A 15,876-nucleotide genomic window follows, 5' to 3' on the forward strand; every position below is an offset into this window, starting at 1 on the left:
CAGGAAGTTGGCAGTGACACATGGAAACATCACAGTGGCTCAGCTCTTACAAGATTCCATGAGCAGAGTCACACTGGCTCCTGGGATCATTTACATGACAAATCCCTTCAGGTTGAACCCTGAAGCCATAGGGGCAGCCAGATCTATGAGCTTCAGAAGACACTCCCTAGTTGCTATGACAAGCCCTGAAATCCAATTTCTTCTTCTCCTGTCCATTTTCATCTAGATGCAGGATATATCCCTCTGTCCAACTTGGGGTCTCTTTATGGAATTATTGATTCTACTATCAATCAAACTGGAAGACAGAAGCCCTAATCAACAGCTAACACACTTGAACAGTTCATTTACACTTTTACTCTCTGGGCCTCAGTTTTCTTTTGTAAAATGGGAATAATAATAGTTGGACAACCAACCTCATAGGGTTGATGCTGTGAGGATCAAATGATGTACTGGACATGAAAGTATTTTGTAGGGCAGCTAGGTGATGCAGTAGATAGAGCATGGGCCCTGGATTCAGGAGGACCTGAGTTCAAATCTGACCTCAGACACATAACACTTAATAGCTGTGTGACCCTGGGCAAGTCACTTAACCCCCATTGCCCAACCAGAAAAAAAAAAGTGTTTTATAATGGTGAATGAATGAATTAAGCACTTACAAAGTGCTAAGTACTGTGCTAAACTCTGGGGATAAAAATAGAAAAGGTAAGATTGGTCCTGTTCTCAAGAAGCTCACACTCTCATTGGGGGAGATACATAAAAAAGTGGGCAGGCCAGAGAGTCCTAACAGTTGGATAGATGGCAAAGTGCAGGGATCCTTTGGGCTACATCTGAAGGATCTGCAGGGCAAAGATAGGGCAAATGGTAAGATTTTGGATCTTAGGAAGCAGTGGTAGGACACATGCTTAAACCTGATGGTCCCTCATATCACTAGAAGGAATAAAGTTAGTGGCTCATTTCCTTTTCCTTCTAATTGGTTTTGTGTGTATGTATATGTATATGTGTGTGTAGACCATTATCCCTTCTGCATCAAGGCATTCCCCATTATGGTTTCAATATATTGCAGGTCAGCAATTTCCCATAAGAAGTTAAATGGGAATTTTTGGGGAGTTTTGTGGAAGCTGCAGATGACATGCAAAGGCCAGCAGATGACACAGAAAAAGTTTAGAATTCAGGAATGCATAAAATATATGTACAGTATTGTATATCAACATATTTTATCTTTCAAGGTACTGTAAATACCCCATAAAAGAAAAAGAACTTCTTCTCTGGTATTAAGAATGGCTTGTCCAAAGCTGGTATGAAGGTCAGGACTCGAACCCAAGTCTTCCAGGTTTTGAGGCAAGAACTAGGAAATACTTACATCATTGAGGGATGTAATCCTCATGGAAGAGGGATCTGCCTCATGGAGGAGGGATGCCATCACTGTCACTGATGGGCAGTCTGGCCCCAGGAACAGCAGTCCCCCTGGTGCCACCTGCCCTGCATCCGACCACCACAGCCACAATCCAGGGAAACAATCATGATGGAGATATGACCTGGCCCCGTCTCAGCAGGCTCTAGAGCCTCTGTCTCTTCAGTCGCAGTTACAGCGGACTAAAGAAAGTTCCGGCCACCAGAGTCATTGACCCTGTGAAATCAGAAACTGATGTGGTTTTATTACTGGAAGTGACATTAAAGAAGATATATAACCATTTTCTTTACTGCTCTACCCTAGATCTTGGGGCCTTTTCATCAAACATAGTTGGTCTCCCTCTATTAGAATGTGAGTCCCTAAGAACAGGGACTATGCATTGAATAACTGCCTTTTATTCCTTCTTTCCTTCCTCCCTCCCTCCCTTCCCTCTTTCCTTCCTTCCTTCCTCCTCCCCTCCACCTTCCCTCCTTCTCTCTCTCTCTTTCTCTGTATATATGTATGCATAGATATGCATACACATGTACACATGTACTTTGTGTGTTATAAATGCATATGTGTAGCTCATGTATATATATGCATTGTCTGTTTACATATTTGTTAGCTGTGTGTATGCATATTGTGAATACATTTGCGTGTGTATATGTGTGCACACAAAATGTATATGCATGTGCATGTGTGCATATGCCTTACTTCTAATTCAGATGCTAATAATTAGAACGTGAGCTTTCAATCTTGTCTTTGTGATCAGACACAGATTAACAAGGCATTGTCCATCAGCCTTTAGCTATGGTTTTATCAGCAGATGGGCTTGTAGGAAATTCCAAACAATTTATTCAGCTGTGTTATTTTGGATTTAGACATAAAGCATTTCTGCTTTCTTTGAAATGACTATTCATTTCCTCTAACTCTTTCATGTGTTGTGGAAGAAACCACTTTGCAATTGTCTTTAGAAACTAAGAACTATATTCTGGAAAAGGGGTCTCATCCCTTTAGAACAATTAGAAGCAGGCTGAGAGGGAACTGATTGTCTTCTGGGGGTAGTTAATAGGTAATTTTTAGTATTCCATGGAAATTGGTTTTCCAATGATGCCATCGAAGGGTAAAAAATTAAGTAGGAGAATCAGGTCAAAGGAAGAAAAAAAACCCTCCTGATTGGAAAAGGAACCATAATAGGGAAACAAAGCACACACATAACTGATTTTTATTCCTTTTTTTCTTTCCTGATACAGGAAAAGGAAAGATGCAGAAAGTTGATCCTCTTTCACTCACAAGTCTCCCCCAACTACAATCCATACTCCATTCAGCCTCCAAAAGTGATTTTCCAAAGGCTCAGATTTGACAGTGTCATCCCTTAACTCACCCCCACCACACAAAGATGAATCCTCCTGATTCCAAGCCCACTGCTCTATCCCCTGTGCCAATAAACTGTAGTGGCTCTCTATTGCCTTCAAGATCAAATATAAAACCCTCTGTTTGACATTCAAAACCTTTCATTACCTAGCCCCCGTCACCTTTCCAGTCTTCTTACATCTTACACTATCCACCCCCCAACACCACCTCCACATACTCTTCAATCTGAGGACACTGGTCTCCTTGCTTTTCTTCAAGCAAGACATTCAATCTCTCCACTCTGGGCATTTCCTCTGACTGTCTCCCAAGCCTGGACTGTTCTCCCTCCTCATCTCTACCTCCTGGCTTCTTTCAAATCCCAGCTAAAATCCCATCACTTATAGAAAACCTTTCTTGATCTCCCTTAATTCCAGTGACTTCCTTCTGTGGATTACTTCCTTTTTAGGCTACATACAGTCTGTTCAAACATAATTGTTCAGATATTATCTCTCCCAACAGACTGTTAGCTCCTAGAGGAGAGGGTCTGTTTTTTTGCCTTTCTTTGACTCTCCCATGCTTAGCACAGTGCCTTGCATATAGTATTCGCTTGATTAATGTTCATTGACTGACTGACCCATAAAAGCAGAGAGAAATTAGTTGGTTAGTAAGAACTGAGCGTTAGCTAGCAATATGAGATTAAACTAAGGAGAAGGTCATTTCTAAGGTCTTTTTGGCAAGCTGCTTTCAAGTCTAGGAGTGCCCAAGCCAACTACAGTGACTCTTCATCTCAAGCAGATTCCATACCGGAAGCACCACAAAAGAGAAGTGTTAAGAGTTTATTTCAAAACAGAATGAGGTAACAGTTAAAGTTTAGCATGAGAACTTATGTCATTGTAGTTAGATGTTTGAATTTCTTTTTAGCATCCTCAGTTCTTCCTTCTTGTCCACAGTGAAGCAAAAAACCCAAGGTAGTACTGTAAGTCTGAAGGATATGGGCACCTGGGAGTCAGGGCATGCCCAAGAGGAGGGAATGCTTGACTTGCTGACAACCTTGAGTATTTTCTCCTTGATGGAGAATCCTACCCAGGATAGAATAGGGTAAGACTGCACAATATAGGTCCCTGGGAGAGGTAGGGATCACCAGAGAGGAAAGGAGAATTATCTTTATTTATTAGTGGACTTACTAGCAGGTCCTTTGCCTTTTTGTTCTATATTGTTAGCTTGAATGCTTGCATGGGATCTGTGGTCTTGATTTTTTTTCTTTTCTTTTCTTTTTCTTTCTTTTTTTTTTTTTTAAAGAACTGAACATAAACCAAATTCTGATGTACTCTGGGAAATCTTTGGATAGGGAAAACAAAAAGGGAGTGACTCAGTGAGAAAGAAGCCTCTAAGATTAAACAGAGTCCATGTATACTCCAAAGCTCTGGTTCTGGGCAATGAGTTACCTGAAGGAGGGAGAATTCTTTTACCAGCAGTTTGTAAAAGGCTTGGGAAGGCTCAGTAGTATCACCATATTTTATAGCCTCTTCTAAATTAGGAATTTGCATTTGTGCTGTGCTCCCTACTTCACCTAATTGCCTCATATACAGCCTAACTCTATGTAAAGCTACTGAATTCTATTTATTGTGAATGGTGATGTGGCGAGGTCCAGTCAAGTTCTGTTGTGAAAAATAATCATTTATTTAAGTATTTATTAAGTGCTAAATGACAGACATGATGGTTTCAGGAAAACCTGGAAAGACTTATATGAACTAATACAAAGTGAAGTTTGCAGAACCAGGAGAACATTGTACACAGTAACAGCAAAATTGTAAAGATGATCAACTATGAAAGACTTAGCTAATCTGATCAAGACAATGATCCATGAAAGTTCCAAAGGTCTCATGATGAAAAATGCTATTCACTTCCAAAGAGAAAACTGATGAAATCTCAATGCAGATTGAAGCGAATTTTTTTACTTTGTTTTTGTTGCTTTAGTGTGTGTGTGTGTGTGTGTGTGTGTGTGTGTGTGTGTGGTATCATGTGAAAACCATGGCCAACCTCTTGTTCTTATTTTGAAAATTTCAAACACAATTGTGAGAATTCAGGCATATTATTATTCCCCAGCAGGTTTTGTTGTTGGTTGTGTCATTTCAGTTGTGTCCTACTCTATATAACTCCATTTTGGGGATTTCTTGGCAAAGATATTGGAGTGGTTTACCATTTCCTTCTCCACTCATTTTACAGAGGAAGCTGAGGCAAACAGGGTTCGGTGACTTGTCCGGGGTCATATAGCTAGCAAGTATCTGAGGCTGTACTTGAACTCATGAAGAGTCATCTTCCTGATTCCAAGCCCAATGCACTAGCCATTGCACCACCTAGCTGCCCTACAGGTTCTAGTAAATGCTAATACAAAGAAAGAAAAAAGCATTTATTAAGTACTGATTATTTACTAGGCACTGTGCTAAGCAAAAGGCTTCACTTAAAACAAATTAATAAAGATGAAAAGGCAGCATATCAAAAGAGTGCTGGTCAAGAAATCAGGAGAGTTGGGTTCTAGGTAGAGAGACTGGGGCTTTTGCCAAGGCATCGAAACCTAGAGGGTTCTGACAACACTTACATTTATTCCTTTGGTTGATAGAAACCACTCAGCTTAGCACCTGGTTAGTAAGAACAACTAATGAAGGCAGAAAAGTACCCAATGGCCAGTTTTTTTCCTCCCTTACTTAGCCCCATCCAAGGGTGAGGCCAGACTGATCCTCTCAGTAATGACCTAATTCAATCCAATCCAATAAACACTTATTAAGTGCCTACTATGTGCCAGGCATTGTGCTAAGTGCTGGGGATACAATTAATATATTACTGACCTCCTATGCAGGGATATGTTGAGGTCTTTCTCCCCACAGGGTAATATTGGAGGTGCTGTTCCCTTAATTCAGGTTTGATTTGAAGATGGATGAAATGAGGCACTTGCAAATTGTCAACCATTAACAAGTTTACTTTGCCCTAACCCAGTAAGTGGGCAGCTAGGGTGTCACACTGGATACAACAATGGCCCTGGATTCAGGAGAATCAGAGTTCAAATACGGTCTCAGACACTTGTGACACTGGACAAGTCACTTAACCTTGGTTGCCTCAATTTCCTCATCTGTAAAATGAGCTGGAGAAGGAAATGGAAAACCACTCCAGTATCTTTGCCAAGAAAGCCCCAAATGGGGTCACAAAAAGTCAGACACGACTGAAATAGCTGAACAGCAACCTTTCTGCAGAACATTGAGCTGAGACAGCTATTTACCATACAAGTTAAATATTACATTTGTATAATAATATCTATCTTCAAGGTCAGAAAATGGGTGGATTATCTGTTTGGTCAAGCATGTAATAAGATATGAATGTTTAATAAATGTAATTGTGAAAATTGTGCTCTTGCAGACCAACTGGATCTTTAACAAGGCAGGAAATGTGTACATATGGTCAAAAGCCATCCCGGTTTCTTTTGCCACCAACTTGGATGCGGTGGTCTAAGTGGAGCCAAACAGCTGCTCTCCCACATTAAGAGCCATGGACTTCCTCCCGGGGGACAGCACATACCAGGTGAGGCACTGGGGTCAAGGTAAAGCCGACTTCAGCAGTGAGGTCAAGGTCTGCTGGCTCTATCCCTGGGGCAGGCTTAAATGTAAACTTCTGGAGTAAGCCTGCAAAAAGCAGGAAGAGTTCCATCTTGGCTAGAGATTCTCCAATACAAACCCGGCGTCCTGGATAGGAAGAAACCAACAAATGAGCAGTTATGCTGACGGGTTTTGAAATAATAATAGCTAGCATTTATATAGCATTTAAGGATTGCAAAGCACTTTAAAAATATCATCTCATTATAGGTGCTATTGTTATCCCTGTTTTACAGATGCAGAAGCTAAAGTTAAGTGACTTGCCCTGGAACACACAAGTAACGTCTGGATTTGAACTCAGTTCTTTCTGAAGCCAGATCCAGTGCTCTAACCTCTGCCCTACCTAATGCCCCTAGTTACCTTCAAAACTCATTTCAGGCAACACTTCCATTTTTTTTTTGGAGGCAATTGAGGTTAAGTGACTTGCCCGGGGTTACACCGCTAGTAAGTGTCTGAGGCCAGATTTGAACTCTGGTCCTCCTGGCTCCAGGGCCAGTGCTGTATACATTGCACCACTTAGCTACCCACAGATACCACTTCTTACTTGAGACCTTATTTCAAAGGCTTGTTATGAAGAAAGTGCCATGTCAACCTTGAAGCCTAACCTTTTAGTGCCCTGGGCAATTTTTTTAAGTCTATAAATTGCAGAACAGGTGTTGACTTACATCAATGGAGGTAATTTCCTCACTGGGAATACCTGTATAAATGTAACCATTGATATGGTGCAAAATTTTTTCTGTCCTAATTTCACAGGTGGGATAATTAATGGAGAGATTAATTAACTTGGCTAAGTTCACATAACCAATTTAGAATAGAGATAGAGCTAAAACCTAGCCATTTTTCTAACAGGCTGCACAGGCTGCTCATGTCAAGATTTTGTGCCATGTGAATTTCAAGGTACAATGGGTCTTTAGCTCACAGATGCCCATTCCCTAAGAGCCCTGAGTATGCACCAGGCTGTACTCTAGGCATGGGGTAAGAGAGAAACACACAAGAAGCTGGGTAGACCTCTGATCGGTCCTAGCAGATAGGAGTTAACTCCACTGACTTCCCTGAGAGAGGCCTCTAAAATAAACCTTTGACATTAGGGATATTTCCATCCACTTCTTTAAACCCAGCTCCATTCTTAAGCCAAAATATTCTGCATTATTTGTGTCTGTTGTAGTTGATTGACCTCAATTACCCTACGCCCACTGCAAAAGTTGGAGCATAGTATAAGTTCCCTGCCACCCTACCTTGGACCACTTTGATGAGTTAAGGCCACTCTACAAATGTGCATTATTATTATAGTCATTGAGAGGCAGTGGGGGTGGGGGTGGAAGGAGGCAGCTCCACACCAACTGCTTGATGACTTGTTGTGCCAATAAACTCATTTGGTCTTGTTTCCTGAGTTTGCTTTAATTGACCAGAGCAAGGCCCAAACCAAGATTTCTTTTAACAACCATGAGGACCATGAAAGGATCCTTCACTCACATGGCTATCACTAGGACAGTCCACTGTCCAACCCTGCAGCTGGCACTGAGACTTTTGTCTGATTGTGTGTTGGAATAGACGTTCTCAGTGTTTAGTCAGCTACGGTTGGAGAATTAAACTCCCCAAAGATAAGGAGAAATAAGTCCTGAACCAAAAACTGATTCTTTCTCATTTGTGCACAAAGGAGCAGCATACACAGAAAAAAGGCATTGTATATGTCTTGTCCAATACTAGATACACTAGGCTAACCCAAGGTCAGCGGTTGGTCTTACCCACCATTAGGCTGCCACAAGGTAAGGGCATACCAGTATCCACATGGGATTGGCAGAGAGTAAACTTACTGCCCACTCCCACTTAAAAAGCTTGGGATAAGGAAAAACTGCCCATTCAACTAAGAATGTCCAAAACTAGAGCAGTAGAGCTCAGTTCAGCCTGGAATGAGTGCACAGAAGCAAATTTGGCCAGATAATTATTTGATTATTTTTGATTATTCTCAGCTGTGCATGCTAAAAAAACAAAACAAAACAAAACAGATTTGAAGAACTAGATCCCACGTAAATGAATTATTGGAGCTGTAGGGCTGGACTTTCTAACCAAGACTGCCTCTTATTACCATGTCCATTAGAGATGCCAGTCCACAAAAGACTTTCATAAAATCTGAATTTCTCAAAGACCATGGCACCCTTAAAAAACCACTTTTCTAGGGGAAAATCAGAAGAAGAAAGTAAAGATTTTGGCAGGCCCCACAAAGGCAGCAATGCAAGCAGTGAGGTGGGCTTGGTGGGGTTTCCAGTTCAGAAGCTCTCTAGCATGCACAAGGTCATTTTACATTGGAGAACTTTGAACTCACAATAAACTTCTGTGAAACAGTGCATAAAGGGAGCTCAGAAGGACAGGGAAGACGGATTTAGCCTACATACAGCTCTCCCAGATCTCCCTGATATTAAGCAGGGATTTACTCTCATTGACTTTTTATCAGATTTTCAGCATGAGATATTTTTAAACATAAACTGATTCCTCACTTCTCTTTACCTTCACTATTTTCTTAAGTCAATCTCTTCTTATTCCTTAATTACGTTCTAGTCTAACATTTCATCACATAGTCTATTTCAGTCTAGATGACTTCACTACTAATTTAGCTGAACAATGGAATTCTGTTGAATCATTTCACGCCGGTTTCAGTTCTGCTTATTCTCTGGACAGGGCAAATCAACTTTTACTAAAACAATAAATCTATCACCCTCCAGAAAGGAGAAAGAGGTGTGTGCTGTTTGTACTTCATCTTAATCCTAGCTACATACTTCCCAAATCCACTAAAGGGTTTTAGCAATTATCATAATTTGGAAACTTATAGTGAAGATATTATATTTCAGTTACAATTTTTAGTCTCTGATTGATTTGTAATGCCATAGATTTCTACAAACCAGGAAAAAGATTTCCTTCCTTGCCTTGTCTGTCATTTATCTCTGCAATCTCCAATCTGGCTAGTTGATGTGCTTGAAGGAACAATCTTGATATTGTCATAACCATTTCCCTCCTTTTTCTTTTCATAGCAAATTTCTATTATCAGGGCAGGTGAAAAGTGGAAGTTTTGTTATTGCAATACTAAACCTATTAACTAATAGATTAATACTAAAACATCTGATTTACTATAATAGGATGCAATTCTGAAAGATTTTGCTATTTTAATCTGAATTTGTGGTCTACTCCATATCATAAGTAACTAAGTAAATGAGTTCTCAGTTTTACCATTCCCTTGCTAATAGCTATATATTCATGTATAAAATTAGATCCTTAAAGTACCTCATTCCTTCAAGATGATATGAAGAACATATATATATACATATACATATATGTATATATATGCATGCATGCATATATGTGTATGTGTGTATATACATGTACACACACACACACACACACACACACACATATTGACAAATTTTAGCTGAATTACTTAGGAATCTCTACAAGTGACTTGGAACCAGAAATGCAGATCCACTAGGAGGAACTTCCTTCAGACCTGCCCTGAGAACCAGGCTTATTCCAGAATGTCCATGAGAAGATGTTTCCAGGGCCCAGATGACTATATGGAGACATCTGGGACTCAAGATGAAATGTGCAGATTAAATGAACATCAGGATTAGGTTACCAATTTACAAGCAGACTTCATGTTACTTAATATTAATAACCATTACTATATTACTTCAAGGACAGCTAGGTGATGCAGTGGATAGCACTGGCCTTGTAATCAGGAAGACTCATCTTCATGAGTTCAAATCCAGCCTCAGACATTTACTAGCTATGCAACCCTGGGTGAGTCACTTAACTGTTTGCCTAAGTTCCTCATCTGTAAAATGAGCTGGAGGAGGAATTGGCAAACCATTCCAGTATCGTTGCCAAGAAAGCTCAAATGGGGTCAGGAAGAATGGGGACATGACTGAAAAAAAAATGACTCAACAACAACTGTATTACTTCAATTTCTTATTTGTTTGTTTGTTTGTTTCATGATTTTGTTTCTTATTTACTGAGTTTTCTTAGTGATATGTAAATCTCTCCTCTCAAATTAGTATGTGGTGAGCCCTCTAAGTGGTTTAATTCATAATTTGACTTAGTTAACCTACAGAGCCTATTTATCAAGGTTTGTCTCCCTAAGGGATTATGACTCTGTTAAACTAAGTTTAACTTTCATGACATTGAAAAAAACATAGGATTATGATTCTTGTAATATTCATGGCCACAGTACAATTGTTTCCTGTTGTAAATTTAAATCCCCAAGTTTATTGCCACTAATGCTTACTCAAATTGATTTGGCACCAGCAGCAGAGATTAGGATGATGCAGGTGAAGATAGAGGAATGATATAGATCTGAATGTGGTGCTGCACCATAAGTATGGTGAGCACCAGAGTGGGGACTGTACAAAGTCAGTCATTGGGACAGTCAACCTGAAGGACCCCCATGTTTTAACCTTGCTAAACCTTTGAGTACTGCATTTAGTCAGCCTCCAAGAGAGGGTAAATCCCTCTAATCCCTAATCCCTCTCCTGCAGACTAATCCCATCTCCTGTGGGCTACTCCCATGACCTGAGGGCTCATCCCATCTCTCAATGATGCTGTAACGGGGAGGAATTGACAGTAATTCTGCCTTCTCATTGAGAGTTATACCAATCAGAATTTCTTTACCCTTATATGTAAATTGTTTTATTCTTGATTATAAAAGCAGCTAGAAGTTGGAATTTGGTGGCTGGTCTCACTCCAACTGCTTGATGTCTTGGTGTGCCAATAAACTTTTTTTGGCTCAAAAAAAAAGGCAGTAAAGATAGAGTAAGGCAATGGGGCATAATCTCTCCATATTCCGGGCAACTGGAACTTGAGGAAGAGTTGCCAATCCGCATTGGTGAAAGAAATTCACCACCCTAGTGAAATCACAGGCATGGACCAAGAAAAAACAATTGTGTTGAGCATCATCAATATTAATAGCTCATATTTCTGCAGTGTCTTATACATACAAAACACTTGATGCATGATGGTTCCTTTGAAGTAGATGGTGCAAGTATTATTAAAAATCCTGTTTAAAAGATAAGAAAATAGTCAACAATCTATAATCAACAAAGTACCTACTATGTGCCAGCCACCGTCCTTAAGGCTCAGACAGTTAAGATGAGTTGCCCAAAGCCACACAGCTTAGTGGAGGCAGGAATCAAAAGTGGGTCTGTCTCCAAGTCCAGGACTCAGTATACCACACAACATTCTATCTCCCAGCTCTATACTTTTGCATAAGCTATCTAAACACACACACACACACACACACACACACACACACAGCCAGAATGCATCTCCTCTTCACCACTACTTTGAGAATTCTTATTTTCCCTCAGTTAGTTAATAAATATTAAGCACCTACTATGTGCCAGCCACTAAACTAAGTGATGATACAAAAAAAGGACTAAAGACAGTACCTGCCCCCAAGGAACTCACAATGTCAAATACCACCTTTTATATGAAACTTGGGGCAGCTAGATATTTTAGTGGATAGAGTACTGGGCTTGGAGTTGTTGTTCAATAGTTTTTCAGTTATTTCCAACCTTTAATGACCCCATTTGGGCTTTTTTTTGGCAGAAATCTTGGAGCAGTCAGCCATTTCTTTCTCCAGCTCATTTTACAGACAAAGAAATTGAGGCAAACAGAGTTAAGTGACTTGCCCAGGGTCACACAGTTAGTAAGTGTCTGAGCTAAGTCAGGAAGACCTGAGTTCAAACCTGGCCTCAGACACTTACTAGTCTATGTACATATTAGAGATTCACCCATAAGAACAGGTACCCAGGTGACTCAAAAGAGAAATTTCAGCTCAACTGATTTGTCCTGATTTCACCCAAGTGTAACTTCCCGAAGTCTGTACGGTGGGAAATTATGGACATAATAAGGAACTCTCTTTCCCCTGCATCTGCTTTCCAAAGTTTCTTTCTCTTCACAGGGAGTTCCCTGAAGAGAGTCCAGAACCACATGTTTTCTCTCAAAGGAGAAAGTGAAAAGAGCATTTATCCTCTCCAAAGCTTTTGTACCAACTCTGTCCCTCACATAGGTATGCAGTGTTGGATCATCAATCTCTCCACCAATGACGAGAGTTTCATGCAAATGTTCAAGCTTGAGACCTGGTTTACCCTAAAATGAAGTACCCAGAACTGAGCATACTACTACTGCACATGTGATCTGACCAGGGCAAAGTACTATCATCTCTATCATCCTGACTGCTTTGCCTCTCAATCCAATCTAAAATTCTTTAATGGAAACTTTCTTTAATGCCATATGACACTGCTCATTTTTATGGAGCCTACAATCCACTAAGACCCTCAAATCTTTTTCAGACAAGTTGCTATCTAGTCTTGTGTCTCTTGTGATGTACTTGGGATGTTGATTTTTTTTTAATCTAAGTGTATATTCTAACCTGAATTCTGACACTGTCATCCAATAGCATCTATAAATTTAATTAGCATACTAGTTATGCCTTTTATCCAAGTGATTAGTACAAATGATCAGTAGCATAAGGCCTAGCAAAGATCTCTGGGGCATTCCACTGAAGAACTCCTTCCGAGTTGAAATCAACCTATAATAACTACTCTTTAGGTCTAGACTAATTATACTGTCTATTACGTATCTCTTTTTAAAAAGAACAGCAAGGAAATTTTCTAGTATTGAATGCAGCTAGCTATGAGCTGACTTAACTCAAAGCCCAGAGTCACAAACTGCCTGAGGATGGTCAAGCTGGTCCAAACTAGTTAACATTGGTTCTGTGGTTTCTTCAGAAACTCCCTGTTGCGGTACCTGGGGACTGCTGTCTTGGTCAGATGTCACCATGCCCCTAGCCTCCCCAGTTCCCTCTATGGACTTTCAGCTACTTTGCAAAACAATTTACATAACAGATTCATGAGGCTGTGCCTTCCATGAGACTCCCTCTCTGTTGAAGTGTATTTAAATCCTTCTGCCCCTCTTGGGCAGTACTCCGGTGCTGTTTTCGGTATCCCAAATTGCAATTCCCTTGCCTCTATTAAAGACCCTTGTTACTATAGCTTTTGTAGTCTTTTATTTAGAGTTGATGTTAGTAATAAGCATGTTGGTAAAAAAAGTGTATTGGAACTCAGAGCATATTCAGTACGGCTAACTCAGTCAGTAGAATATAGTGGAAGAAAGCATTGGTTTGGGAGTTCAATGACCTGGCTTCTGAACCTGGCCATGACACTTTTGTACTGGGTGACCCAAGATAAATAACTTAATATTTCTGAGCCCTAGCTTTCACATCTGTAAAATGAGGGTCATAATTCTTATACTACTTAGAGGCAGCTAGGTAGTGCAGTGAATAGAGTGCTGGGCCTGGGGCCAGGAAGATTTGAGTTCAAAACAGGCTTCAAACACTTTCCAACCATGTGACCCTAATCTCTGTCTGTCTTAGTTCCCCCAACTTTAAAAGGAGGATAACATTAGAACCTACCTCTCAGGATTATTGTGAGGATTAAATGAGATAATATTTATAAAGCGCTTAGCACAGTGCCTGTCATATAGCAGGCATTTAATAAATGCTTATTCCTTTCCTTTGCTTCTTACTTTACAGAGTTATCATTATCATCATCACTATTACTACTACTGCTACTGCAGCTACTACTACTACTACTACTGGAAAAGATTTCAGAGGTTAGAAAAAGCCAGCATCACCTAATTATGCTGTGCTGAGCAAATGCTTGCTTGCATTTTGGTTGTTGGTATGGAGTTGGACAAAACATTATTCCACTTGTTCATTTTAGGTCTTTTCATCCAGGCAGCTAGGTGGCACAATGGATAGAGCTCTGGGCCTTGACATCAGGAAGACCCAAGTCCATATTTTACCTCAGATACTTACTATCTGTTGCAAAGTAACATACTTTGAGTGAATCACTTAACCTCTCTTTGCCTCAGTTTCCTCAACTGTAAAATGAGGATAATAATAGCACCCACTTTCTAGTGTTGTTGTAAGGATCAAATTAGATCAGATGAGATAATGTTTGTAAAGCCCTTAGGACAGTACCTGGCATATAGTAGGCATTGAATAAATGCATATTCCCTTACACTTTCTCACATTGATTTCTCCTTTGCATTTTGCTAGCCTGCATCCCATTCAAATCATCCCAGGGAATCTACTTAGCACAACTTTAAAAAGTCTGGAAGCTCCTAGAGCAAAAGAAATTCTTTTCATCTCCCCCCCACCCAGAATGCCTTTAGTGAGCATGCAAATTAGCTTGGGAGCAAGACTGAAAAGGGCCAGGTGCAGCTGGCAACCTTTACCATCAGCAACTTCAATCAACATGCTCCCTACATCCATAAAACAAGAGGACTGGTTTAGGTAATTTCTAGTGAATCCTTCAGCTCTTGATTGTAATTCCACGATAAAGGGGTAGAAGTAAACTGGTTTTGAGAGGGTAGTCTCAACGTTGGGAAAAGTGTCCCCTCTTCAATTAATCAATCAATAAACATTTATTAAGCACCAGCTATGTGCCAGGCACTGTGCTCTTAATGTCTCTCTTATAATCTGTGGCAACAATTATAAATGTTCATAGAATTTCCTTTTTTTTTTTTAACCTAAGCCAGAAGGAATAAAAACGGAGATAACATAGTAAAATAGATGACAGCTCTTCATCTGGAGACATATCCGGCCCTGTCACACATCGCCTATGGGACCTTAGGCAAATCACTTTGATTAGGCAAATTACTCTACAATCTCTTCTAGCTCTCCATCCATGAACCTAAGCTATTTGGGGGAAAGTGTATTCTTTTTAAAACACCTATGTCATAATTTGTGGGGACCATTAAAAATGTTCCCAGAATCTCTCTCTCTCTCTTTTTTTTTTTTTACCTAGGCCAAAAGGAATGAAGCAGTCTCTCTTGACGAAGTTTCCAGTGGCATCAAGAAAGTGAGCAGGGTTGAACTGGTGAGGTGTCTCCCACTGTGTTTCGTCCTTAAAAACAGAGCTGAGCAAGGGAATCACCTCTGTTCCCTGAAAGGAGAAAAATGACACTGGCATCATTACAGAGCCATCCACTGTTCTCATGTACGTCTAAATATTCCTTTCGAAAGCACTTCGTTCCTGCCTTTTGCCTGAAGACGTGGGAGATCAGTGAGGTGGAATATTGCACTCACTGTGAGAGGTAGTCACTATGGTAGTTGGCTTTGCTTTACTGTTTTTCTTTCTTACAAGGGAAAATTCACTGGGTGGTGGGGGTGGTGGGGGCAGGATACCCAGAAATGAGTGTTATTTGAAAACAAAAGACAGAAATAAAACTTTAAAAAAATTTTTTTAAAAATTTATCATGGTGAGTTGCCTGGTTTTACCGAACTGCTTTATTTTATCTTTCTAAATTCTTTATTACAAGAGATGGCTTAATGGGTAGGAAAAGGGAGACATATTTTTAAATGAAAGGGATGTAAAAATAAAAAAGGTAGGTGACACAGTGGCTAGTGCTCTGGACTTGGAATCAGGAAGTTTCCTC

The 15,876-nt window shown here is 40.1% G+C and overlaps 1 protein-coding gene across 1 annotated transcript in view; it reads right to left on the reverse strand.

Annotated features, from left to right (window-relative positions):
• Window positions 1-6,274: 6,274 nt before the first annotated feature.
• Window positions 6,275-15,876, reverse strand: part of LOC114051977 (cytochrome P450 2K1-like) — a 40,543-nt gene continuing 30,941 nt past the window's right edge. The window contains exons 9-10 of the mRNA XM_027874391.1: window positions 15,242-15,383; window positions 6,275-6,477 (exon numbers count right to left, since the gene is read on the reverse strand). Coding sequence (XP_027730192.1) covers window positions 6,275-6,477; window positions 15,242-15,383 — 345 coding nt within the window. The remainder of the gene's footprint in view (window positions 6,478-15,241; window positions 15,384-15,876) is intronic.

Source organism: Vombatus ursinus, unplaced genomic scaffold (assembly GCF_900497805.2).
Source record: "Vombatus ursinus unplaced genomic scaffold, bare-nosed wombat genome assembly UNPS02014807.1, whole genome shotgun sequence".
NCBI classification, from domain to species: Eukaryota; Metazoa; Chordata; class Mammalia; order Diprotodontia; family Vombatidae; genus Vombatus; species Vombatus ursinus.